Below are 26,727 nucleotides of genomic sequence, written 5' to 3' on the forward strand. Positions count from 1 at the left end.
AAAAAAAAAAAAATCCTCTCAGAGGTAGCTGTATTCGTTCCTCCATCATGTGGGGAGCACAAAAGGACAGAGTCTACCTACTTCAATCTCCACACAACTATTGGGGTCGTTTGAGTCCTAGCAGCTTTCAGGCCTGGTGAGATGCAATCAAGCCTGTGAATTCCTAAGCATAAGTCCTTCAGGCTAGTTTATCAGCATCCATGGGTGGACTCAGGAAGATTTGGGGACAGCACGTGGTTAAGTGTTAGTGAAAATCCAACCCAGTGCTAGATTAGCCATAATTTAAGGCATGATAAAATATCTGAATTTGAGGGTATTAGAAACACATACATTTCTGGCTGAAAGTCCTACTTCATCCTACAAAAAAAAAAAAAAAAAAAAAAAAATCCCAAGCCAGACAGTACACCTTGGCATCTGTTAGTAGGAAATGTCTATTTCTAGGGTTTTTAGACACCTGCTGTATATACCTGTTTTGCAGGGAATGACATTAGAGCAGTCCAAGGAAACAAACTGGAAAGACCAGCCAAGGCTGGTTTGTGGACTAGAAGAGCCAACATCTAGGAATCACACTTCGCCAAAAGCTTATTATGTGATAAAGCACCATTATCTGCTTTAATTGGATAACCTATTCGTGTCCTATTCAAAAACAAACAAGTACAATAGTTGTTCTAACCATGGAAATGGGGGAAAAAGGCATAGGTGGAAACAGCAGACAAGTAGAGGGAAGAAGAGTAGCAGGTGTTGAAGAAAATGAACCAACACTGACAATGTTTACATAGTTCGTTAACTTTATTTAAGAGAGTCCTTGGATAATTATGCACCTATGCTAATCTGCCTATAAATTCCATTCTTCTAAACCATTACAAACCTAGTTAATACAAAGTTGATCAAAGGAAGAGAGAAAAAGTAATTAACAATATTACATAATACCTTTTCTTAAGAATCTCCCAGGGAAGGAGGCAAGTATTTTAAAGGCGGGGTCCGGGGTGGGGAATACGGGGAAGGACTCAGGTGTAATGTTGATTCCTGTGCAACTCTGGAATGATCTGTGAGCGCTGAGAAAGCTGATCTCCAGGACTCAGCATGGGTTGCCTAAGACCAAGAGTGCCAAACTAGGCTCGAAAGAATGCTGTAGACACAGCTGATCTCTGAGGTCTCTGACATGGGTCATACACAAGGAGTGTATAAAACAACCCATGGGATGTAGGAAGAACATATTAGGATTTCCACATATTGGAATACATAATGTGTATATATATGTATGTATACACACACATATACGTGCACACGGATAGGACAAAAATTTTTCATTGATGAAGTTGTGAGATCAAAAAGTTTGGAGACCACTGCTCTGACTTTTATTAAGACACTTGAAAAACCAACCCTGTGGACAAGGTGGCAAAATAAGAATTGCATGAAACTACTGTTGCAAAAATATGTGTAAGTGGGCCAAACTGTCTTCAACTGAATATGTGTTTCTGTAAAAGAATACTCAGTATTGTAAAGATCTCATTTCTCTCAAAGACTTCTTTACCTTTTATACAATTCCAGTAAAACAATCTCCATGGATTCTTTTTTGGAAACTGGTAAAAAGATTATAAAGTTTATATGAACAAGAAAATATGCAAAACTTGCCAGAACATGTGTTTAAAAGAAATACAGTATGTAGAACTGCTGCAAACTAGTTCTTTTTAAAAATCACTTAAACACAACAATGAGTTTACAAATAGGCCATATACGTACTGGAATTAGTATGTGATACAGATAATTCAAATCAGTAAGGTAGGAATGATGGTGAAACAACTGATTCTCCAATTAGAAAAAAAATTGTCAGATCTCTCTCTTCATATTAAAAAGATGCAATATTTTTTAAAACTAGGAAAAAGTATTTTTAAAATTTTACAATCTTGGGATGGTAGAGGTTTTCCTAAGTATGTTGGAAAAACCCAGAAGCTTTTATAAAGGGAAGATGATAGATTTGATAACATAAAATTGAAAACCAATGCAAAGCGAAACACACCATATGAAGTACACAACACTGAGAAAATACCTGCAAGGTATACAACAGAAAGTTAATATCCAGGGACTTCCCTGGTGGTCCAATGGTTAAGACTCCGTGCTTCCATTGCAAGGAGCATGGGTTCGATCACTGGTCAGGGAACTAAGATCCCACATGCCACGCAGTGTGGCCAAAAAAAAAAGTTAAAATCCATAATCTATAACTAATCCCTTTATATAAAGATTAAATCGACAATTGGCCCAAGAACATGAAAACATAAATCACAGAAAAAGAAATACAAACAGCCAATAAGGCCTGATGTATCTCCACCTAATACATTTAAAATGATATATCATTTGTTGCCTAAGATTGGCAAAGATTAAAAATATCCATTGTTGGCAAGGACACTGAAATAAGACCCGTAATGCACATTGGTGGACGTGTAAAGTAATACAATTTTTAACCTTTTGTAATGTAGTTTGCCAATGTTTATCCTAATTTAAATTCTAGCAATTCTGTTTCTAGAAATATATCCTAAAGAATTACATAAATATAAGGATATTCTCTTTGCATTGTGTGTAATAGGGTAAAGCTAGAAACAATCTAAATGTCCAATTAGAGGGGAATATTAAATAAATTATGATACATCCATACAGAGGATGACTACTATATTGAGTACCCATCATTGTGTAACAGAATTACCCTTAAACTTAGTGGTTTTAAAACAAAGATAAACGTTTATTATTCTTATCATATCTGTGCATGAGATACTTGGGAGTGGCATGGATGACATGGAGCTGGCAGATCTTCCTCCTAGGTGGCTCACTCACATGGCAGGCTGGTGGTTGGCCAGAGGCCAGGTGCCGCCCACGTGGCCTTCTCTACACGATGTTTGAGTGTCCTCACAACATGGTGGCTGGCATCCCCCATAAGTGCGCAATCCAAGAGAGGATAAGGCTAAAACTAGGATGTCTTTATGACCTGGCCTCAGAAGTCCCACAATGTCACTTCCACCGTATTCTATGCATCACACAGAACAGCTATGATGCAGTGAGAGGGGAGTATATAAATACTCAAATACAGCAAGGATCATTTAAGGTGAAATTTAAAGGCTGAATAGTAGTTAAGTCAGGCACTTATAAAAACTTTGAAATTTATGAATAGGAAGTAGGGATGAGGCTGGAGAGGTAAATGGAGCCTGACTCACAGCAGTACTTTCAAGCTTGTTAAGGAGCTTTTTATATAAAGCCAGTAAGCCACCAAAAGACTTATATCTTAGTAAGATCAGTATGTTTTTTATTTGGAGGGTGGACTGAGTGGACAAGGCCAGAGGGCAGGAATGGAGGTAAGGCAATCGGTTAGCAGACTATTGAAATGACCCAGACAAAAAAGGGTGCCTTGGATTACAGGAGTGGCAATGGAGATGGGGGAAAGTTGGGCAAGTTCTGAGATATTTAGGAATAAACCCAATGGGACTCAATGTTTGACTGGATATATGGGCTACACAATAGGGAGGAATCAAGTTTGGTTCCTAAGGTATTGACAGCAATTAGGAAAAGGGGGCACATGGGATGAAAAGTAGGTTTGGGGATTAGAAAAAGTTTAATTTTTAACGAGTTGAGTTTGATTGCTCTGCACACAGGGAAATTTCCAACAGGCACTAGATGTCTGGGACCTGGCTGTCGGGAGCTATGCCTGGACATAAACTAGGCACTAGATGTCTGGAACCTGGCTGTCGGGAGCTATGCCTGGACATGAACTAGGCACTAGATGTATGGGACCTGGCTGTCAGGAGCTATGCCTGGACATGAACTAGGCACTAGATGTATGGGACCTGGCTGTCAGGAGCTATGCCTGGACATAAACACTTAGGAGTCATCAGAATGTCACTGGAAATTGGAGCCATGAGCCAGAGAGGAAGAGGAGTTTACATGAGACTGAAAAGGAATGCCAGACAGGTAGATAGAGGAGGAATACTGGGAGAGTCTATTGCCACAGAAGACAGGAGTGATCCAGAGTGTTCACACTACTAAGCCAAACTATTGAAAACTCAACGAACATCGTACATCAGACAGGAAAAAGCCAATGGAGGAGAGCTCTCTCCCTTGGTCCAATGCAAGATGCTTTTATGGGAAGGATGTGACTTCCCATAAGAAGACATTAATGACTTCTAGTGCAGTGCTTCTCAAAGTGTGACGTACATACAAATAACCTGGAGGTTATATTAAAATGCAGATTCTGATTCAGGAGGCCTTGGGGAGAGCCGGAGAGCCAACATTTCTAAGGTCCTAGGGGATGCCAACACTGCTGGTCCCCAGACAATATTTTGAGTAGCAAGGTCCTGCTACGGCTCTCAAACTTTGTTGAACACAGACTTGCATGGAGAACTTCTTAAAACAAATTATTGGTCCCTGGCCCCTACAGATTACGATTCGGTAGGTATGACTAGAACCTGATAATTTCCAACAAGCTCCCTTATGATGTTGATAGTGATGCCACAGGTTTCCAGGCCATACTTTTGAGCTGAACTGTTCCAGCACAACTTAACTATTGCTGGCCCCAACAGAGGAAAAGCCAGATCCCATTGGGTTTCAAAACACAATGCAAACAAGTATTCCTGTAGACCTCTGCAGTCACAGCCCATGACCAGAGCTCAATGGGGGCAAAGGTCTACCGCTCATTACCCATCACCCCCATGGTTGCTGTATCAGAATGAATTCATTCTTAATTAACTTATTTATTACCAAGACTTACCCTCAGCAGTGGATGTCTATTTCTCTCAAAGCTTTATTTTGCTTAGTAAAGCCATTTCATATGAAAACAAGCAGCTGCTAACAAGTAGTATTTCCTTTACTCAAGGGATCCATGTTTCACAACAGACTCATTTTTTTCCCCAGTGAGCAACACAATTTAAGAAAAAACCCTATATAATAAGGTGGGGAGGAGAGGGGGAATTCTACTTAAGGAGGAATCAATTCACATATGTATTTATTAAACACACAAATGTATTTTATGTAAGGCATCTTAAGGTGAAAGAGAAAGATTATAAATATACAGTCCCTGTTCTCAAGTCCATAACATGAAAAAAAGACACCAACAATCATGTTAAACATGACAAATGCCATCTGAAAAAACAGCTGACATTTGTTTTTATTAAAACCACCAGCAGATACCTCAACCCACTGGCACAGAATGTGTGTTTGTTATTAACAGCAACAGACGCACAAAGGAGGAGGAAAATATCAAACAGGGGTAACAAGGAAAGGCACCTGGCTGAAGTAATTCCTGGAATTAGACAGATGGGCAGTCCTCTTCACAGGTGGAAGACCCAGAGGACCATTCCTTAATAAAAATCAATTAACATGTGCTCTGAGAATCTGCTGACAAAAGGCTTTACCTACTATTCATCGCAGTGTGATTAAGAAAGATATCCACGTGTACAACACAGCAACTGCCCTCGGAAAAGGCTTACACTCTAGTTTGGAGACGGAGTAACACAGGAGACTAAGAAGACAGAGGAACGTATTCTACACAAAATTGGGAAGAAGACAGCCCGCCCTGCCCCCCTCGCCAAAAAGAGGCGCGTCTTTGGAGATGCGAAAGTACCTCTGCAGGTACTCTCACTGGCAGTCGGTAAAAGACTTCCAAACACAGATCACCGGCAGTTGGGGCCTGGGGGTGTTGCCAAGACCCGAGAAGGGGGCGCGCCAGGCCTTGGCAACGCGGTTAGCTGGGAGATGTCCGAGTGGTCCGACTGCTTCCGTCCATCGGGCCCTTACTGACCCCTCCACATCCACCAGCACAGGAGACAGGAAGGCACCGGCGCAAGAAAAAGTTTTTCGCGGCCCGCGGCCCGTCTCACCCTCCCCACCCGGGGGCCCAAGTGGTGCCGCCACCCCGCGGTCCGACCTGAGGCCACCCTTACTCGCATCCCGGCCCTCTTCCCCCGAGCAGCGCCGCTCGCCCTGGCCTGGGGGTGGCGGGAGTCTGCGTGGGCGAAGGTAGCCTCGGGCTCCTCGGTCGGTGGCGGGGGTCCTGTGCTCTTCGAGGGGTGCCCGGAGCTGCGGCACGCCGCGGAACGCAGCGGAACTAAACCGACAGTACAGCCCGGCGGCCGGAAGTGCGCCGCTTCCTTCCGGCCGGCGCCGCACGAGACGGGGCGGGGCGCCCCGGGAGGGGGAGGTGGCCCGTGCTGACGGACGGCTCCAGGGACCTATAGGCGCGGCATCAGTGGCCCCGCCTCCCCGGCGCGCCCCCTCCCCGGGGCGGTGACTCCCCCCAGCCCCCCATTTCCAAGGTGCAGTACAAAGCTCCACGGCTGCTGGGTTTTGACTGTCTCTGCGGCGCGTTGCTGGCCGTAGTGCGGCCCCGCCCCCGCAGTCCTCTGCGCCCCCGGCCGGCCGGCCGGCTGCCCCCGTTCCCGGTCCGGAGCCGCGCGCGAGGACGGCTGAGGCCGCAGGTCTGTGGCTGCGTGTCGGGCCGCGGGCAGCGCGAGGGGAAGCGCGGGCGCGAGGCTCCGTCGGCGGCCCCGGACTGTCCGGCGAGCGGGTGGCGCTCCGCCCTTGCGTGGCGGCGTTCGATTGAATCCGCCGCGAAGACCGAAATCCCGCGGGCCGCCCCGCTGCGTTGCTCAGGGTGGGGGCGCGAATCCGGCCCTCGCGGCGTCTTCGAAGACCCTGTGTGGGACTGGGCGCCCCCTTGTCCTCCCGACGTGCGGGGCTGGGGGCGGCAGCTTGGGAGAGAGCAAGTTTGCCGAGGGCGGGGCGCCTTCTCGGGCGACTTCTTGCTTCGGCCACGCGGGCGGAGGGATGGGCTGGGTGGTCTCCGGCCTCGGCGGCCACGCCACTTCCTAGGTGAGCCGGAGCGAGTTACTGAACTTATCCGGCCCCTCAGCGTCTGGCGGGGACTCCGGTGGTGTAGATTGATTGGGGTGCGGAGGTGAGCTGAATAATGTGCCTTGCAGCGCCCCGGGATGCCCAGTACGTGCTGGTTCTTCTAAGCAATGGAGAAAAAAAGCACCCGCTCTCATTTCCCTTTTCAAACATTTAAGATGGCATTCCTTGTCATTTGATGGGGAAACTTTTGTTTCTTAGGTTCATGCAATTATCACACGTAGTTGGCACTTAAACATTTGTTGCCCTTCTGTCCTAATGTGTTACGTTGTATCAGTTGTGGGATTTTTACAACTCCGCTTGGGGCCCTTAGAAAGGGCATGATTCTAGGATGAGGTAATTTGGGGGTAAGCTCATCTCTAGAGGTACGACTTTGCCCACACTCCTTTTCTCCCTCGTTGCTCCAGATTCTCCATTTTCGGTGCTTGCACCCTTTTCCTCTCAGATTTTTTTTTTTGTATGAATGAATGAATGGATGAATTGTATAACGTTGATTGGTGTGTTCTTTTCAGTAAAGCAACTTGTTTACCTTTAGGAATTAATAAACTGCGCCGACAGTCGTGTCTGGCAACAGTTAATTAATAAATAGTTAGTTCAACGCTGTTCATTCGTCGGAGGAGTGACGCCAGATGTCCCGGGGGACTGTAGCCAGCTTACTCACTGCCGCCACTCCCCTGCCTCCCACTTGCTGCTTCCAAACCAGGCCCCTGCTCCCTGCCGTCACTCCCACTGTTGCTGCCTGGTGTAGCAGCTGCCCTGATTGGCACACCCCCGCTGCCATCACCACTGAGGCATATTCCTAAAGCTTCCAGCGTGAATTGTTTGAAGGAGCACCAGTATCAAAATCCAGATACCGGAGACAAAACAATGTTTCAGGTCTTCAAAATCAGACCATCAACAATCAACAGATTTACTACTTAATAACCTTTTCCATGGTTGTTACTATAGAAAATAATATAAAACTACCTAATTATGTGACAAAATGCGTGGTAACTGCTATGAGTCGGGAAGGGGAGAGATCAGTAGGGGTTGGTGCATCCTAAGAAAGAAGGCTTCCTGGAAGGGCAGGGCCTTGTCTGTGATGCTCACCTGTGCTCCTAACTTGGCAGTGCCTGCCGCAAGACAGGCGCTTCATAAATGTGGTTGTGTTAAAGAAATATTTGTGTTGTGTCTTGAGAGTAGCTTTGAAAGCTGGTTACGGTTTGGATGGGAAAATGGGAGGGCGTGCTAAGCGAGGGAAAATGGCTCAGGTAAAGTCTCCAAAACACAGATGAGGACAGGCTGTATTTGGCAGAGACGGTACGGACATATGGATGGTGGCTTACTTCTGTGTTGTTTGTAGGAGTGGTTGGAAGAACAATGCATGTGAGCCTTTGACACCATGATATCCATCAGGCAAAGAAAAGGAATACAAACCACAGAAGTTTCAGAGGATTATGTGGCACAAGAAGAAAATGTGAAGTTGGAAAATAAATTGCCATCTAGTAGGTGATTTAAATTAAAGCAGCATTTTGGATTGCTTTTTTGTCTGCATATTGAAATAATCACTTTCCAATAGGATAAAAATTTGGTAAGACCTAATAGGTGAAGAAACTTATTCTATTACCCTGATATTTTAGTTTTACAGATGATTTGATCGCAATGTGATAATATTTGTTTTACAGTTATGATTAGATAAAAGACCTCTGATTAGAGCCCTTTGCTTCCCAGCTGCCTGTTCAGTATAGTTATGCCAATCTGATCCTTTGACTTTCAGAGTAATACTTTTTCCCACTGTTCAGATTTTAGTCTACTTATAATTTTTCTGGTTTGTGTGTGCTGTTCACAACTAGACAGCCTTACCTTGGGTGAGTTTCTCATTTCATTAAACTATTGAAAGATGAATCAAACTCTCTTTTATTCTTTATTTTCAGTCAAATTCCTGAAATTTTCTAATTTGCTTTTTTTTTTTTTTTGGTGGGAACAGTGGTCAGAATTTGGTAAATTGTTTAAATAATGTTGAAGACTCTTGCTAAGCCATACATCAAATGGCATTAATTACCAACTTCTTGCTTCCCGAGTTGCTTTCTTAGGCTAAGCATGGTCAGGATTTTTAAAAGTAAGCATGAAAAATTCCATGTCTATCAGCCATTTTGGATATCTGACAGAGTTTACATCAGCTGCAGCTAGAGCTAGTAAAGTAATTTGGGGTAACAGTTCTATTTATTTACTTTTTAATTTTTTTGGTGGGAGGTGACAGTTTTATAAAATAAAAGTAATCTGTATTGAGCAGTCATGCCACCCAACTCAGCTATTAGCAATTTGGGACAATACAGAGTACTTTCTGAAAATCTTATATAAAAACAAATACAGGTTCAAGTTTGTCCTTTTAAATTAAAACATTTTAATTTAAATTTTAATTTAAATTTAAAACTGTTCATTTTACCAAAGCAGTATTTATTCATGTGAGAAAAAAAAATGAAAACTAAAGAAAAGCAAAAATGAAGGAAAAAATACTCCCGGAAACCCCCTCATCCTGAGATTACCACCTATAACACTTAGATTATCTTGCTGTCTAAATGTTGTTCTCTGTACGTGTACACCTACAAGCATTCAGATGTGTTTTTTCTCAAAATTGAGATCCTACACGCTGTTGTGTAACTTGCTATCTTTCTCTTGTGTTATGAACATATGTCAGTCAATGTATTTTTAAAATTTTGTCAGTGTGTAGTCACTGTGACTGCAGCATAATTTATTTAATTTCTTATTGAATATTTAGATGATTTTTAACCTTTTACCTGTACAAACTGAACTGTGATAAATATCCTTGTGGCCAAAGGTTTGTTTAAAACTTTATTTCTTCGGGGTGTATGCCTAGATTTACAATTATTGGTCAAATAGGGTGCTCATTTTGGTGGCTTTTACTTCCTATTGCCATGTCGCATTCCAGAGAGGTATCCATTTATTCTAACACCAGCAGTGTTTAAAAAATGTCTATTAAAAAAAAAAAAAGTCTGTTTTTTGTATCCTTACCAAAACAGAGTACTAAGCATTTCTAAGCTATCAAATTAGCCACTGTTGTAAAAGTTATAGCTCTTTGTTTTGATTTGCATTTCATTAATACTTTTTTTTTCTATTAAGTTTATTGGCCATTTTTTCTTCTGTGCATTGCCTATTCATGTCCTTAATCAGTTTCCTACTGAAATATTCATTTTTTTAAATTATCCTGAAAGTATTTATCCTATATTAAGGATATTTAACCTTTCTTATATGTACTATAAATATGTTTCCAAGTTTATATTCCTTTAACTTGGGTGATGGGGTTTAAAATTTTAAGTAATCAAGTTTGGGAGTAGTTTTTAATGAATAAACCACACATTGTAAGTAGATCATCTAAAAGACTGTTTATATTTTAGATCTGTGACCCATTTATTCCTCTATTTAAGAAACTTAGTAGTTAAACTAGGTCAAGCACAGGTCCTAGGTGTTAAGATGAATAAGATAGTATGCTTGTCCTCAAGATGCTTACATTCTAGTTGGCAAAATGGACAAATGAACAGTTAGATACAATGGGGGAAAAACTATAATAAAAGTATGAAAAGTATAAAAAGGTCTGTGGAATCACAAAGCAGAACCCCTAACTGTCTGCTGGAGACACGGAAAGCTTCACCACTAACAGGCAGCTGGAACTTGGCATGTTTGACAGTCTGAAATAGAACTATTAACTGCTAAATCCTTTACTGACTTGGTTTTTCATCTGTTCATTTTTCTAAAAGGTTGTACCCATAGAAGATTATGGACGATTCTTTCATTTACAATTGGTGGAACTGTTGCCCTTTGCACTGGACTTCTTACATCTGTCTACCTGGCCACTTTACATGAGAATGATTTGTGGTTTTCTAATATTAAGGTATGAACATTGTATGATTTACCCATCAGTGTCTCCAGTAGGTAGTTAGCCATTTAGATGAATGATCGTTTTGCCATAAAGAATCCAGTCTCTTGAAAAATTTGCCTATAGAGTAAAATGACTTTTTCTTTGTTAGTTAAAAATAACATCAGAATTTTTATAATCAAGTGAGTTTTCCCATTTTCGTTAGTTTATTCATATTATGCATCAGTTACTCTAAACCAGTATTTTTCAAGCTGTAGATTGTGAAATTGGTGTAGTAGGTCATAAGTAGCATTTTTCATAATGAAATCAAATACAAGAGAATACTATCACATGGTAAGGTTGATAATTATTTGTGAAACTTTTATTTTAATTATGTGTATGTGCAGACTGGGTCACAGTATAAATTTTTTTTTTCCTGTTGGGTACAGTAAAAAAAAAAAAAAAAGAAAGAAAAAGAAAGCCAAAGCTACTGTTCTAAACCAGGGAGTTTTAATCTGGCTCCATAGATGACCTTGACATGGTGTACCTTTCTAATAATATATGCAGAAGATTGAGAGGAAGCCATAACTGTCATCAGGTTTTCAAGAGAGTGTGTGACTCTTTAAATACCAGTTTCCTTGTTGTCTTTCTCCTCCCTCCCTCCCTCTCTCTCTCTCTCTTCCTCTCTCTCCCCCTCCCCTCCGATATCCTTTAATTTGGCTTTGGTTCAGAGCAAGTATATCACTTAAAACTTACACATTGCCAGTGCTTTGCATCCACAACACTGCACATTGCCAGTGTTTTTCATCCAAATATACCTTTCTTTTCATCAGAAATGTCATGATCTTTGACCTTATTTCCCACCATGGCTTTTAATGATTAGTTGCTTACAAAGGTAAAATTGAGTTTCACAGGGCAAAGATTTATCATCTGTGAGAATATTCAAAAGTATCTATGCAGAATGTGAAGACAGTTCCCAAAGAGAATTTTCCAAAATATTTTGAGCTTTGGTTCCATTATTGGAATGAGTCTCCAAAGGAGACTGCTTTGAATGACAAATTTTATTTTTATGAGTAATTTCTAGTATGTTTATTTTTAAAACCTGTCATATTACTTTATAGGTATAGCATGGATATATCTTTATACAAATAATCATGGTACCAAAAAATAATAATTCTTATCCTTCAGTGACAGTTGGTAGTTTTTCTTGTCAAGAAAATCTTTACTCACCTGTCTCTTTAAAATTGAGTACCTATAAACAGATTCCCTGGAATTGAGAAATTTAAAACTTATTTATTGATACAAGTATTTTGAATAAAACCTGGAATTTCCCCTTTGTGGGCATAAAGTCAAAATTAAATGCTAGTAACTCTATAGCAAGGAGACATGGTGAAAGAGATCACATACTTTTAAACTGTAAGTTTAGCTCTTTAATTTAAAGCTTATATGTGGCCCTACTAGCACCCTTAAATAGATATACCCTTATATAGATATCAAGAAACCTGAAGAAAAGGCCAGGTCATGTAGGGCTTTGTAGACTGGGCAGGAGTTGGAAGGATGTACTGATTCATCGTTCGTGTGGAGTGCAGTTGAGGAGGAAGAATTATCAGTGATGACCTTCTTTCTCCCGTTAGCAGAAGGATAGATGGGTAGATCTTCATTTGCTATGATCGTGAACCCTGTGGGAGGTGCAGATCTGAAGGGTACAGTGACTTCCGACCAACTACCCGGACTTAAGCCACACTTTATAGGTTGAGGGCACAGTCCTCCCCCAAACTGACCCTTACTTCAGAAGCCAGTCACAACTTTGGGGGACCCCAGGCTCCTCTCACTTCTGACCAACTGGCTATCCATTCACTAAAATGACACAGAACTCAGGAAAGCTCTGTACTTATAATTACAATTTTATTATAGAAATAGGATACAAATCAGAACCAGCCAAAGGGAGAGGCACAGTGGGCAAAGTCTGGGAGAGTCCCAGACTCCAGGTTTCCATTGTCCTCTTCCTATAGAGTCAGGATGCATTACCCTCCTGGCACATCAGTGTGTGACAATGTGTAGAGTATTGCCAGCCAGGGAAGCTTACCTGAGCTCTGGTGTTGAGAGTTTTTACTGGGGTTTCGTTATGTATGCATGATTAATTAAATCATGGGCCACAAGGTTGAACTCAATCTCCAGCTGCTCTCCACTTGCCAGAGGTCAGGATGATACCTGTTGGCTCAGAGCGCCAACCCGTAAGCATACGGTTGGTCTTTCTGGCTTGGCCAGCTTCCATCCTGAGTCATCTCCTTAGCAAAAACCATCTAGGGGCCCACCCTGAGTCACCTTTTAGCACAAGCTGTCAGATGTGGGCCAAGGAGCCCACCATGAATAACAAAGATACTCTTGTCACAGGGAAATTCAAGGGTTTATTGGCTACCTCTCAGGAACTGGAGACAAAGGCCAACCACATTCTTTTTTATGCAGGAGGCAGCAAGGCAAGAAATGATGAGTTCAGGTTTGGATATATTGTGAGTCACTTTCAAAACAATCCAAGTAAAGATGTGGAGTAAGGGGAGCTGGATTTATGGATCTGAAGGCAGGAGTTCCATGTGTGTTGGAAATGGACCTTTTCATGTTACCAGCTTGTAGCTGTGTGGGCAGGATTGTTTGAGGAGTATGTAGCGTGAGAAGAAAGAGACCGGAGGCCAGATTCTGTCTCTGCCTCAGACACAGGCTGGGAGAAGCTGTGAGACAGGGGCACCCTCTCACAGGCCTCCCCACACCACCCCCACCCCTTACACTTAAAGTTGAGCTCAGAGTTTTGGTGCGTTTTTCCCTCTCTATTCGAGCTCTCTTGTTTTTTTTTCACCCCTGTGTCACAAGAGGAATCCTCAGATGTTGTAATCATTTCTCAAACCAGATGATAGCCTGGCTTATTTTTCATCTTAGAATTATCTAGACCCAGTGGTCTCCAACAGAACTCTCTGTACTGAAGGAAATGATTTAAATCTACACTGTCCAGTACAGTAGCTGCCAGCCAGATGTAGTGATTGAACACTGGAAATGTGGCTAATGCATCAGAGGAACTAAATTTTAAATTTTACTTAAATTGAACTTTAATTTTATTTTATTTTATTTTTTTTTTTTTTTTTTTTTTTTTTTTTGCTGTACGCGGGCCTCTCACTGCTGTGGCCTCTCCCGTTGCGGAGCACAGGCTCCGGACACACAGGCTCCGCGGCCATGGCTCGCGGGCCCAGCCGCTCCGCGGCATGTGGGATCTTCCGGGATCGGGGCACGAACCCGTGTCCCCTGCATCGGCAGGCGGACTCTCAACCACTGCGCCACCAGGGAAGCCCTGAACTTTAATTTTAAAGTGCTTATACATTTTCTGTGAATAAACCAGTGAAATCAGCCATTACTGATCAACGGTATTACTTAGCCAAAGGGAAAGCTCATTTTCAGAGTTTATACACCTTCCTAAATTTACTCCTTTACATCATTTTCATCTTGGGGGATGATGGGAATATTTGAGAAGTGTAAATCTATTTCCCTTTTTTATTTGAGTTATAACTTATCAAAATTGCCAGGCTAGTTTTTTATGTAAATACTTTGATCTTTTGAATACTTTGAATTAGTTGTAATTATTCAGAGAGTAAAAATATTGCTAATAAAATAGACTAATCATACATTCAGTTTATGCATTCAAAGTAGTTTTTTTAAATGTTCATAGCCGTGTTAGTATTTCATATGTGGGAACCCTGGGACAGAGAAACTTGGAGCTGAAAAGAAGAAGATGTTGGTTTAAATGGTCACAGAAAATGTGTATGTAGTATCCTTTCCTAGCATATTTTTTAAATTAAAAAGTTAGTTTCCGGTTGTCTTAACCATTGTGTTACATTGCCCTTGCTGCGAAATTTAAAGTATAAGAGATTTTTTAAAATAGCCTTGACTGAATGTCTGCTATGTCCTTGGCACTGTTATAGGTGCATTTTACATTTATTTTATTTAATCTGGCTGTTTCCAAAGCCCAAACATTTTAACTTTAACTTGTCCTTTAAATGCAACCTGCTTTTTTTTTTTTTTTTTTTTTTTTGCTGCTCTTTATTATAAACAAAACAAACTAAAGGGTTTAAAGCCCATACTCTTACTTGCTGTGCTCCCCTTACAGTGCCTGGCACATCATCAGTGCTGAGTAGACAGTGGTCTGTTGGAGTAGAGTTAACCTCCAGGGGTGAGGCAGTGGTATAGGCAGGGGAGGCAGGGAGACACCTGGCTACTGTAAAGAACCTGGGTTGGAATTGGAGCAAAAGGATGCAACTTTGGAGCTTGCCTCCAGGGATAGGACATAGTTAGTACTGGCAGGTGGGGAGCCAGTCACTGCATTTTTAATGATTTGTGTTTCGTAGGTGCTGGAGTAAATCTCTGTATGGTCTCAATTGTTTTTCTTTTTGGAACATTGTGTTTTTTATTGCACACACTATACTGTGACAACAACAAAATTTTTTTAATGAAAAACATTACTTAGTATTCATTACCCTTAACAAAAAACAATTTTCATTTTTCCCTTCCATTCTTCATCCTGTACGTGTATATACTTTACTTATTTATGATCCCAATATAGATAGTTTTTACAATCATTGTATGCTTTTTCCATATACAATTATATATTTTCACAAACACAATTATTATATAAATGAATAGCTATATACTTTAATATTTTTGACATTTTTATACCCTTGGTCATTTCACTATTTCCATGCTCCCAACTTGGGGTAGATTGTTTCTAATTGTGTGGTTAGACCCCTAAAATTGCTTACTTAACTTCTCATTTTAAAGCGGCAGGATAAAGATGTCAGTTCCTTCTTTTTTTAGAGTTACGTCAGAGCAATGAAAGAAAATGAAAAACAGTCAGATTCCTTCTTTGATGAAACTAAGAGAGGTCTGTAATCTGGAATCACAATATATGAGGAAGGGCTGCCAAATCCAGTGAAACTCCAAGGAGTGTAGAAAGCTGCTCAGAGAGAACTCTCAAAGCTGCAGATTTTAGATAAAGCTGCTGAAGTTTAGTCCTCCAAAGTCACTGGCATATCCTGAGGGATAAACCAGTGGTCCCCTGTGTGAGACCATGGGACTAGATGTGAGGAGTAATGACAGAAGCTTTCCTGTATACACTTTGGTGTGAAAGAGAAAAAAGGTAGACAGGCTGAAAGGAGTAATCACAGAGACAAACCATTTTTGTAAAAGTAGAGTTTAAGCAGACCGGGATAAAGAGAGAAAACTTGCATTTTCAACAGCCTTGAAGCTGCTGATCTCTGAAGACTAAAATGAGGAAAAGACTAAAGAGCTCACTCTTGTAATCCACTCTGTATCAGCAGAAAAATTCTTGCTGGCCTGAGTTATGTCCCAGCCCTCTCCCTTACATGTAGCTGATTTGGTAAGAACTTGCCACATTTAGAAATGACTAGTAATCAGAAAGGAACTAGCACAGGATCTGTACAATAATACGGCAAGAAAAAGGGAAGAGAAAAACAAGAACAAACAATACATGAAGAACCAGAAAACTTTTACAGCAGAGACGTGAAGATTGTGGCCAAACATGTCACATTAAAAAACAAACATAATAAAGTATTTGCCACTGTAGAAGGTGAATTCAAAGCAGGAATGTAAGAATATATATACCATCTTCAAAGAGATTTGTAGGAAGATAAAAGGAAATGAAACATGAGCTGGCAGAACTTAGTCAAGAAATAGAATATGTAAAGATATAACCATAATAGAAATCATGACTATGTAGGAAGCAACACACAGGAGACCAGAATCTGCAAAAAGCACAGAAGAGAAAAGTTGGACAGGACTGATGAAAGTAAACAAAATGAAATAGAATTAGTAAAGTTAAAATATTAGAAGTGACAGCTAAGGAAGACAACAGAAAGATTGCATAATTTGTGTCCCAAAGGAAACAAAACCATGAAACGGGGAAAAATGTTTAAATCTGTCATTCAAGAAAACTTTCCAAAAATAAAGGAAAACTTGAATCTACAAACTGAACGGACACGATGGGTCCCGGGAACATTTGGCCTAGAAAAATCATTAGCAGGATATAGCTACGAAATTGCTGTACCTAAATAGTAAGAAACCTTTGGACATCCAGACAAAAGATCAAGTTACCTATATGAGGAAACAAAGGTCAATCTGGCTTCCAAGTTTTCCAAGTAACATATAGTTACTCAAAGACCTTGAATGATGTCTACAAAGGACTCAAGTAAAAGAAAGTGATTTGTGTATTTTAACCCAGTTATTCCATCATATATAAAGCACCATTCAAATGTTTTTGACTCTGAGAAATATGTATTTTTAAGAACACCTGGAGAAATTGGTAGAGGAACAACTTTATCCGGTCAAGAGAGAAAAGGCAGGGCTTCCCTGGTGGCGCAGTGGTTGAGAGTCCGCCTGCCGATGCAGGGGACACGGGTTCGTGCCCCGGTCCGGGAGGATCTCACATGCCGCGGAGCGGCTGGGCCCGTGAGCCATGGCCACTGAGCCTGCGCGTCCGGAGCCTGTGCTCCGCAACGGGAGAGGCCACAGCAGTGAGAGGCCTGCGTATCGCAAAAAAAAAAAAAAAAAAAAAAAGAGATAAAAAGCAAAACAATGTTAGAAAGACTGTCAAATTTATTTAACTGTAGGAATAAGATTAAATACTTACAGAACAAAATATATATGATATGAATAGTGTAATAATATATTATTATGTAATAGTAATACAATAGCAGTGTAATAATTACATAACACAAGTTAGAAGAGGAAGGGAAAGAAAAGGCAAAAGATGGTGGAAAGGGCTTCCCTGGTGGCGCAGTGGTTGAGAGTCCACCTGCTGATGCAGGGGACACGGGTTTGTGCCCCGGTCTGGGTGGATCCCACATGCCGTGGAGCAGCTAGGCCTGTGAGCCATGGCCACTGAGCCTGCGCGTCCAGAGCCTGTGCTCTGCAATGGGAGATGCCACAGCAGTGAGAGGCCTGCGTACTGCAAAAAAAAAAAAAAAAAAGATGGTGGAAGTATCCTGATGTATCTTTTATAGCTAAAAGTCAAAAAGTTACAACTAAAAGTGATGTCAAGAAACAGACACACAGTATATATAAAGAAAATTCCAAGAAAAATAATATCAAGTAAAATTGGGCAGAGGAGAAGTATAAATTTCATAAGATTGTCATAACTTGTTATAGGAAGTCAGTAGATACTAGCCATAGAAACAGAGAATTAAGTTATCCTCTGAAGTTATAAAGAAAGGTAACCCCTAGAACAAAAACATCAACCTTCCAAATTAAAGACATGTACACACACACACACATATTGAAACAGGCTGACACAGATCATGTAGTGAAGAATTTGTTCTAAAGAGCAGTAAAAAGCATGATACAATATATACTAACACAAGTATGTCTAATTATTTTTGATGAAATAAGTATCAATGGGTTTTACTCACCTAATAAAAACTCTGGATCACAAAGCAAAATCCAAATCACGTCATATATGCATAAGATCCTCCCAGAACAGTAAGAATCCTCCTTAGACAGATTAGGCCACAGGTGTGGATAAGGACTTAATAAATGCAGAAAGGGGAAAGAAAGTATCAGACAGAAAGTATTAAATGAGGCAAAGAAGGGTAATATTTCAGTGATAAAAATACAAACCACAAGTTTGACTATCCATGCATCAGATAATCGCAATATTTACAAAGCAGAAACCACAGGAAATGTAAGAAGAGTATAGAAATACGTTAGTATTGAGGAGTTTTAATTCTTTCCCAGTTCATATAAAAGCAAGTGGACAAAAATAAGTAAGGATATAGAAGACCTAGTGAAAATATTGAATATGATAGATCTAATCTGTAAATATCTAAAGAGAGAATATACATTCATCTCCCGTATCCACAGAACATTCACTAAAACATTGATAAATTAAGCCATAAGGAAAAATCTCAGATCCAAAAATACAGAAATTATATGAACACTATTCTCTAATCACAGTGTGATAGTGCATAGTCTTGGCTTGTTCCTGACTTTGGGCATAAAGGTCACAGTATCCTCTTTTGTTAATTTATTCATTCACTTAAATAAAAATTGCAGATAACTAATTAAAAAGAAAACTTGCTTACTATCTGGAAATTTAAAAATATTTAAAAAGTAACTTTTGGGCCACAGGTAATTAAAACTGAATTTATAGAAATTATAAATGAAATCTAGAAAATGATGAAAACCACATTTCAGGATTATGGAATATACCTAAAAGAGTACTCAGAAGAAAATTTGTAGCTGTAAATACTATATTATGAAATAATTAATATATTGTGAAATAAATGAATTATTCCACTTATGAAATCTCACAACAGAAGGAGCGATAAAGGTAAAAGAAATTGATCACCTAGAAAGTAGGAAAACAGTTCATAAATCAGTGGTTATTTGCGGGGGTGAAAACTAAAGAAACGAAAGAAAGATAAAGATGGGGTAGGAAATGAAAATATCCAAAATAAGAAATAACACAGAAATAATTATGGAGATGGAACTTCCCTGGCGGTCCATTGGTTAAGATTCCATGCTTCCACTGCAGGGGGCACAGGTTCAGTCCCTGGTAGGGAAACTAAGATCCCACATGCCGTGCAGCACGGCCAAAAAAAAAGAAGAAATAATTACAGAGATCATGAAATATGGTAACAGAGAAATAACCATAGAGACCATGAAATAAGAAAGAGCCACACGAGACTATTTTGTTTGATTTTATGCAAATTAGTTGAATAGATGAAATGGGTGATTTCCTAGAAGAATATATTTTTTTAATATTATTTATTCTTATTATTTTTTGGTTGTGCTGGGTCTTAGTGGTGGCACGCACGGGATCTTCGTCGCAGCATGCAGGATCTTTAGTTGTGGCGTGCGGACTTCTTAGTTGCAGCATGCGAACTCTTAGTTGTGGCATGCATGCGGGATCTAGTTCCCTGACCAGAGATCAAACCCGGGCCCCCTGCATTGGGAGTGCAGAGTCTTACCCACTGGACCACCAGGGAAGTCCCTAGAAGAACATTAATTACCAAAATGGCCCCAGTAAACACAGTTATTTCTGTAGATGTGATAGAGAACACTTGAAAAATATTGTACCTGCCTATCCCCCAACCACAAAATACCAGACCCTGTTGATTTTATGGAGGAATTCTACCAAACTTTTAAAGAACCAAAATATTCCAATGCTATTTGAGCCATCCTAGAACACTAAAGAGGAAGAAAACGTCCAAATTATTGCTATAAAACAGGTATTACACACCAAAACTGAGGATCAGAATATAACTACAGTCAGTTCTTATTCCCACCATTTATGTTCTATAAAGTCACTGAGAATAGTGAATTAGCGAATACTGAACCGTGACTCCTGGGGAAATATGTACATATGTATAGACACACTCATATCACACATAGGTTACAATCTTAAATCCTAAAAACTCCTGGTAGATTCTATTTTCTTTTTTTTCACAAAAGAGAAAGTGAGTTTCAGAAGTGTTAAGTGAGTTGCCTGAGGCCATCCACTAACTGGTGCCAGAGCTGGGATTCAAACCTTCTGTGACTGGCCCCAGAGCTGGGGCTTCTCGTGCTGTGCTGCACTGCCCCTTACTGTCTTTATCCTCTGATCATCTCTGTATGAGAGCTGGAGCAAGAGGCAGACCACAGCTAGGAACTATGCACGTCAGGCAACTCACATGTCTACAAATGACTGCAAAATACAGCAAGTATTGATTGTTGTCATTTTTGTTGTTACAAATAAATTTTAGCTAGTAGGCAAATTTGCAAATAGGAAATCCATGAATAATGAGGATCAACTGCATATAATCCAGATATTAAAAAAACAAAACTCAGAGACTAATCCCACTATATATATTGGACCCAAAATCCTAATTAATGCTAGTAAAGAGAGTCCAGTAGCACATTAAAGCATGCCACACCATGAAAAAGTCATTTCTTCTGCCAGGAATGCAAAGGAGATTGTTGGGAAATATATACTTTTTTTTTTTTTTGGCCATATTAGTACCTCAAGAGATGTAAAACAAGGTATTTGAAAAAAATTCAACATCAGTTCTTTGTAACATACATAACTCAAAATAGGAACAGACTAGGTGAGCCCATCACATCAGTAGAATACACAAATAAAAACCATGTGATTATCTCAAAAAAACACAGGAAAAGCATTTAACAAAGTTTGACAACTTTTATGATAAAAATGCTCAACTATCTAGAAATAGAAGAGAACTTTAGCCTCATAAAGGGCATTTATCAAAAACCCACAGTTAAGGGCCTCCCTGGTGGCGCAGTGGTTGAGAGTCCGCCTGCCGATGCAGGGGATACGGGTTCGTGCCCCGGTCTGGGAGGATCCCATATGCCGCGGAGCGGCTGGGCCCGTGAGCCATGGCTGCTGAGCCTGTGCGTCCGGAGCCTGTGCTCCGCAACGGGAGAGGCCACAACAGTGAGAGGCCCGCGTACAGCAAAAAAAAAAAAAAAAAAAAAAAAAAAACCCACAGTTAAGAGCATACTTAGTGATGAAAGACTGAGAGCTTTCTCCCTAAGATCAGGAACAAGACAAGGATTTCTGCTGTAGCCACTTGTATTCAACATTGTACTAGACAGTCTGTCAGGGAAATAATGGCAAGGAAATGAAATGAAAGGCATGAAGTAAAACTGTCTCTATTTGTAGATGACACTTATATAGAATCCACTAAAAAAAACTATTAGAACTAATAAATGAGTTTATCAGGGTTGCAGGATACAAGATCAATATGCAGAAATTAATGGTATTCCTATACAGTAGCAATGAGCAATCCAAAAATGAAATTAAGAAAACAATTCCAGGGGGCCTCCCTGGTGGCGCAGTGGTTGAGAGTCCGCCTGCCGATGCAGGGGATACGGGTTCGTGCCCCGGTCTGGGAGGATCCCATATGCCGCAGAGCGGCTGGGCCCGTGAGCCATGGCCGCTGAGCCTGTGCGTCCGGAGCCTGTGCTCCGCAACGGGAGAGGCCACAACAGTGAGAGGCCCGCGTACAGCAAAAAAAAAAAAAAAAAAAACCAATTCCAGGGCTTCCCTGGTGGCGCAGTGGTTAAGAATCCGCCTGCCAATGCAGGGGACATGGGTTTGAGCCCTGGTCCGGGAAGATCCCACATGCTGCAGAGCAACTAAGCCCACGTGCCACAACTATTGAAGCCCACACACCTAGAGCCTGTGCTCTGCAACAAGAGAAGCCACTGCAATGAGGAGCCTACACACCGCAACAAAGAGTAGCCCCTGCTCACCACAACTAGAGAAAGCCCGTGCGTGGCAATGAAGACCCAGCACAGCCAAAAATAAATTTATTTTTTAAAAAAAGCAATTCCACTTACACATCAACAAAAAGTAAAATACTTAGGAATAAACTTAACCAAAAAGTATAAAACTTAAACCATGTCCATGCATTGAAGACAATATTAAGATGGCAGTACTCCCCAAGTTCAACATGATCCCTCTCAGAATCCCAGGTGGATTTTTTGCAGAAATTGACAAACTGATCCTAAAATTTATGTGGAATAAGAAACCCAGAATAGCCAAAACAGAAGTTGGGAGACTCACACTTCTGATTTCAAAACCTGCAATATCAAGGCTACAATAATCAAGAGAGTGTAGTGCTGGCTTAAGAATGGACATAGAGATCAATGGAATTGAGAGTCCAGAAATATATACCTCACGTTTATGGTCAATTGATTTTCAACAGAGGTACCAAGACAATTAAATGGAGAAAGAATAGTCTTTTTAACAAATGGTCTGGAGACAACTGGGTATTTACATGCAAAAGAATGAATTTGCAAAAGAATGAATTTGGGCCCTTTTCTCACACTCCATGCAAAAATTAACACAAAATGGATCACAGACCCAAATGTAAGGGCTAAAACTATGAAAATTTTAGAAGAAAACATGAGTAAATGTTCATGGCCTTGGGTTGGCCAAGCTTTCTTAGATACATCACCAAAAGCACAAGTGACTAAAGGAAAAGTAGTTAAATTGGACTTCATCAAAGTTAGAAACTTCTGTGCTCCAAAGTACACCATCAAGAAAGTGAAAAGACAACACTCAGAGTGGGAGAAAATATTTGCAAATCATGTCTGGTAAGGGATTTGTATCTAGGAAATATAAATAACTATTACAACTGAATGATAAAAAGACAACCTAATTTCTAAAATGAGCAAAAGACTTAATAGACATTTCTCCAAAGATGATTTACATGTGGCCAACACGCACGTGAAAAGATTGCTCAGCCCCATTAACTACCAGGGAAATTAAAGTCAAAACCACAATGAGATAACACTTCACACCTACTAGCAGGGTTATTATAAAAAGACATAATAACAACTGTTGACAAGGACGTGGAGCAGTTGGAACCCATCTACGCTGCTGGTGGGAATGTAAGGTGATGCAACCACTTTGGAAAAAGTCCAGCAGGTCCTCAATCAGACACAGTTATCACATGATCTTAGCAATTCTACTCCTAAGGGTACACCCAAGAAAAATGAAAACATATCCCCAAAAAATTATAAACAAATGTACATAACAGCATCTTTCATAATAGCCAAAAAGAGGAAACAACTCTAATGTCATCAGTGGAAGAATGGGTAAAGAAAAGGTGGTATATCCATACGATGGAATATTATTCAGCAGTTTTGAAATGAATTACTGATACATGCTACAGCATAGACGAACCTTGAAAACATGCTAATTGAAAGAAGCCAGGCACAAAGGACACATGTTCAGTGATTCCAGGAGAGGCCAATCTAAAGAGACAGAAAGTAGATTGGTGATTGCTTAGGGTTACAGGGCATGTGGAATTTGCAGGGTGACAGCCCAGGAGTGTGGGTAATGAAAATGTTCCAAAATTGATTGTACTGATGGATTCATAACTCTTTGAATATAGTAAAAGCCACTGACTTGTACACTTTAAAAGGGTAAATTGTATGGTATGTGAATACTTTTGTTTAAATATAGCATGCATACATCTAAGACCAAATGTTAAGACCTTACTGATTAGGGAAACACTAGAACAATGGTATTCAAAAGAAATTTCTGTTGGCTGAAGAGTTCTTTATCTGTGCTGTGGTAATACTATAGCCATTATCCAAATATGCTCAGGAACTGAGAAAATGAACTTTTAATTGTTTTTTTAAATAAATTGATGTATGTATGTATTTGCTGCGTTGGGTCTTCGTTGCTGTGTGCGGGCTTTCTCTAGTTGCATCAAGTGGGGGCTACTCTTTGTTGTGGTGTGAGAGCTTCTCATTGCGGTGGCTTCTGTTGTTGCGGAGCATGGGCTCTAGGTGTGCGGTCTTCAGTAGTTGTGGCATTTGGGCTCCACAAAAGCCCGGGACCAGATGGCTTCACAGGCAAATTCTACCAAACGTTTAGAGGAGAGCTAACACTGAGCCCTCTCAAACTCTTCTAAAAAATTTCAGAGGGAGGAACACTCCCAAATTCATTCTACGAAGCCACCATCACCCTGACACCAAACCCAGAAAAATATATCACAAAAAAAGAAAATTATAGACCAATATCACTGATAAACATAGATGCAAAAATCCTGAACAAAATACTTGCAAACAGAATCCAACAACATATAAAAAGGATCATACACCATGACCAAGTGGGATTTATCCCAGGGATGCAAGGATTCTTCAATATATGCAAATTAATCAATATGATACACCATATTAACAAATAAAGGAATAAAAACCATAGGATCATCTCAATAGATGCAGAAAAAGCTTTTGAGAAAATTCAACACCAATTTATAATAAAAAAAACTCTCTAGGAAATGGGCATAGAGGGAACCTACCTCAGCATAATAAAGGCCATATATGACAAACCCACAACAAACATCATACTCAATGGTCAAGAACTGAAAGCATTTCCATCAAGATCAGGAATGAGACAAGAATGTCCACTCGCCACTATTATTCAATGTAGTTTTGGAAGTCTTAGCCATGGCAATCAGAGAAGAAAAAGAAATAAAAGGAATACAAATTGGAAAAGAAGAAGTAAAACTGTCACTGTTTACAGATGACATGATACTATACATAGAAAATCCTAAAGATGGCACCAGAAAACTACTAGAACTAATCAGTGAATTTGGTAAGGTTGCAGGATACAAAATTAAGGCACAGAAATCTCTGGCATTCCTATACACTAACAACGAAAAATCAGAAAGAGAAATTAAGGAAACGGTCCCATTTACCATCGCAACAAAAAGAATAAAATACCTAGGAATAAACCTACCTAAGAAGGCAAAAGACTTGTACTCAAAAAACTATAAAAAACTGATGAATGAAATCAAAGATGACATAAACAGATGGAGAAATATACCATGTTCTTGGATTGGAAGAATCAATATTGTGAAAATGACTATACTACCCAAAGCAATCTACAGATTCAGTGCAATCCCTATCAAACTACCAATGGCATTCTTCACAGAATTAGAACAAAAAATTTTACAATTCATATGGAAACACAAAAGATCACAAATACCAAAGCAGTCTTGAAAAAGAGAAATGGAGCTGGAGGAGTCAGTCTCCCCGGCTTTGTACAATACTACAAAGCTGCAGTAATTAAGACAGTATGGTACTGGCACAGAGACAGAAATATAGATCAATGGTACAGGATAGAAAGCCCAGAGATAGACCCATGCACGTACGGTCACCTAATTTACGACAAAGGAGACAAGAGCATACAATGGAGAAAAGACAGCCTCTTCAATAAGTGGTGCTGGGAAAACTGGACAGCTACATGTAAAAGAATGAAATTAGAACACTATCTTAACACCGTACACAAAAATTAACTCCAAATGGATTAAAGACCTAAATGTAAGACCAGAACTATAAAACTCTTAGAGGAAAACATAGGAAAAACACTCTTTGACATAAACCACAGCAAGATCTTTTTTGACCCACCTCCTAGAGTGATGAAAATAAAAACAAAAATAAATAAATGGGATCTAAATAAACTTAAAAGCTATCGCACAGCAAAGGAAACCATAAACAAGACGAAAAGACCACTCTCAGAATGGGAGAAGATGTTTGCAAATGAAATGACGGACAAAGGGTTAATCTCCAAAATATACAAACAGCTCATGGTGCTCAACATCAACAACAAAAAAAACAAAAAACAATCCAATTTAAAAATGGGCAGAAGGGCTTTCCTGGTGGCGCAGTGGTTGAGAGTCCGCCTGCTGATGCAGGGGATGCAGGTTCATGCCCCGGTCCGGGAAGATCCCACATGCCGCGGAGCAGCTGGGCCTGTGAGCCATGGCCACTGAGCCTGTGTGTCCGGAGCCTGTGCTCCGCAACGGGAGAGGCCACAACAGTGAGAGGCCTGTGTACCGCAAAAAAAAAAAAGGGCAGAAGACCTAAATAGACATTTCTCCAAAGAAGACAGATGGCCAAGAGGCACATGAAAAGCTGCTCAACATCACTAATTATTAGAGAAATGCAAATCAAAACTACAATGAGGTATCACCTCACACCAGTCAGAATGCCCATCATCAAAAAATCTACAAACAGTAAATGCTGGAAAGGGTGTGGTGAAAAGGGAACCCTCCTGCACTGTTGGTGGGAATGTAAATTGGTACAGCCACTATGGAGAACAGTATGGAGGTTCCTTAGAAAACTACAAATAGAACTACCATATGACCCAGCAATCCCACTACTGGGTATATACCCTGAGAAAACCATAATTCAAAAAGAGTCATGTACCACAATGTTCATTGCAGCTCTATTTGCAATAGCCAGGACATGGAAGCAACCTAAATGTCCATCAACAGATGAATGTATAAAGAAGATATAGCACATATATACAATGTAATATTACTCAGCCATAAAAAGAAACGAAATTGAGTTATTTGTAGTGAGGTGGATGTACCTAGAGTCTGTCATACAGAGTGAAGTAAGTCAGA

The 26,727-nt window shown here is 40.3% G+C and overlaps 1 protein-coding gene across 3 annotated transcripts in view; it reads left to right on the plus strand.

The window, feature by feature from the left end:
• The first annotated feature begins 6,327 nt into the window (after positions 1–6,327).
• DPY19L3 (dpy-19 like C-mannosyltransferase 3) overlaps positions 6,328–26,727 on the plus strand; it is an 80,952-nt gene continuing 60,552 nt past the window's right edge. Inside the window, exons 1-3 of one of the 3 annotated variants that reach the window (XM_082606253.1) lie at positions 6,328–6,458; positions 8,234–8,375; positions 10,647–10,780. In XM_082606253.1, the coding sequence (XP_082462379.1) occupies positions 8,273–8,375; positions 10,647–10,780 (237 nt within the window). In that variant the 5' untranslated portion in view covers positions 6,328–6,458; positions 8,234–8,272. Of the gene's footprint in view, positions 6,459–6,873; positions 6,938–8,233; positions 8,380–10,646; positions 10,781–26,727 lie in introns of those variants that run through there. The other 2 variants (XM_082606254.1, XM_082606255.1) reach the window with 2 other exon arrangements.

The sequence above is a fragment of the Mesoplodon mirus genome (genome assembly GCF_964341445.2).
Source record: "Mesoplodon mirus genome assembly, chromosome: 19".
In the NCBI taxonomy this organism is placed as follows: domain Eukaryota; kingdom Metazoa; phylum Chordata; class Mammalia; order Artiodactyla; family Ziphiidae; genus Mesoplodon; species Mesoplodon mirus.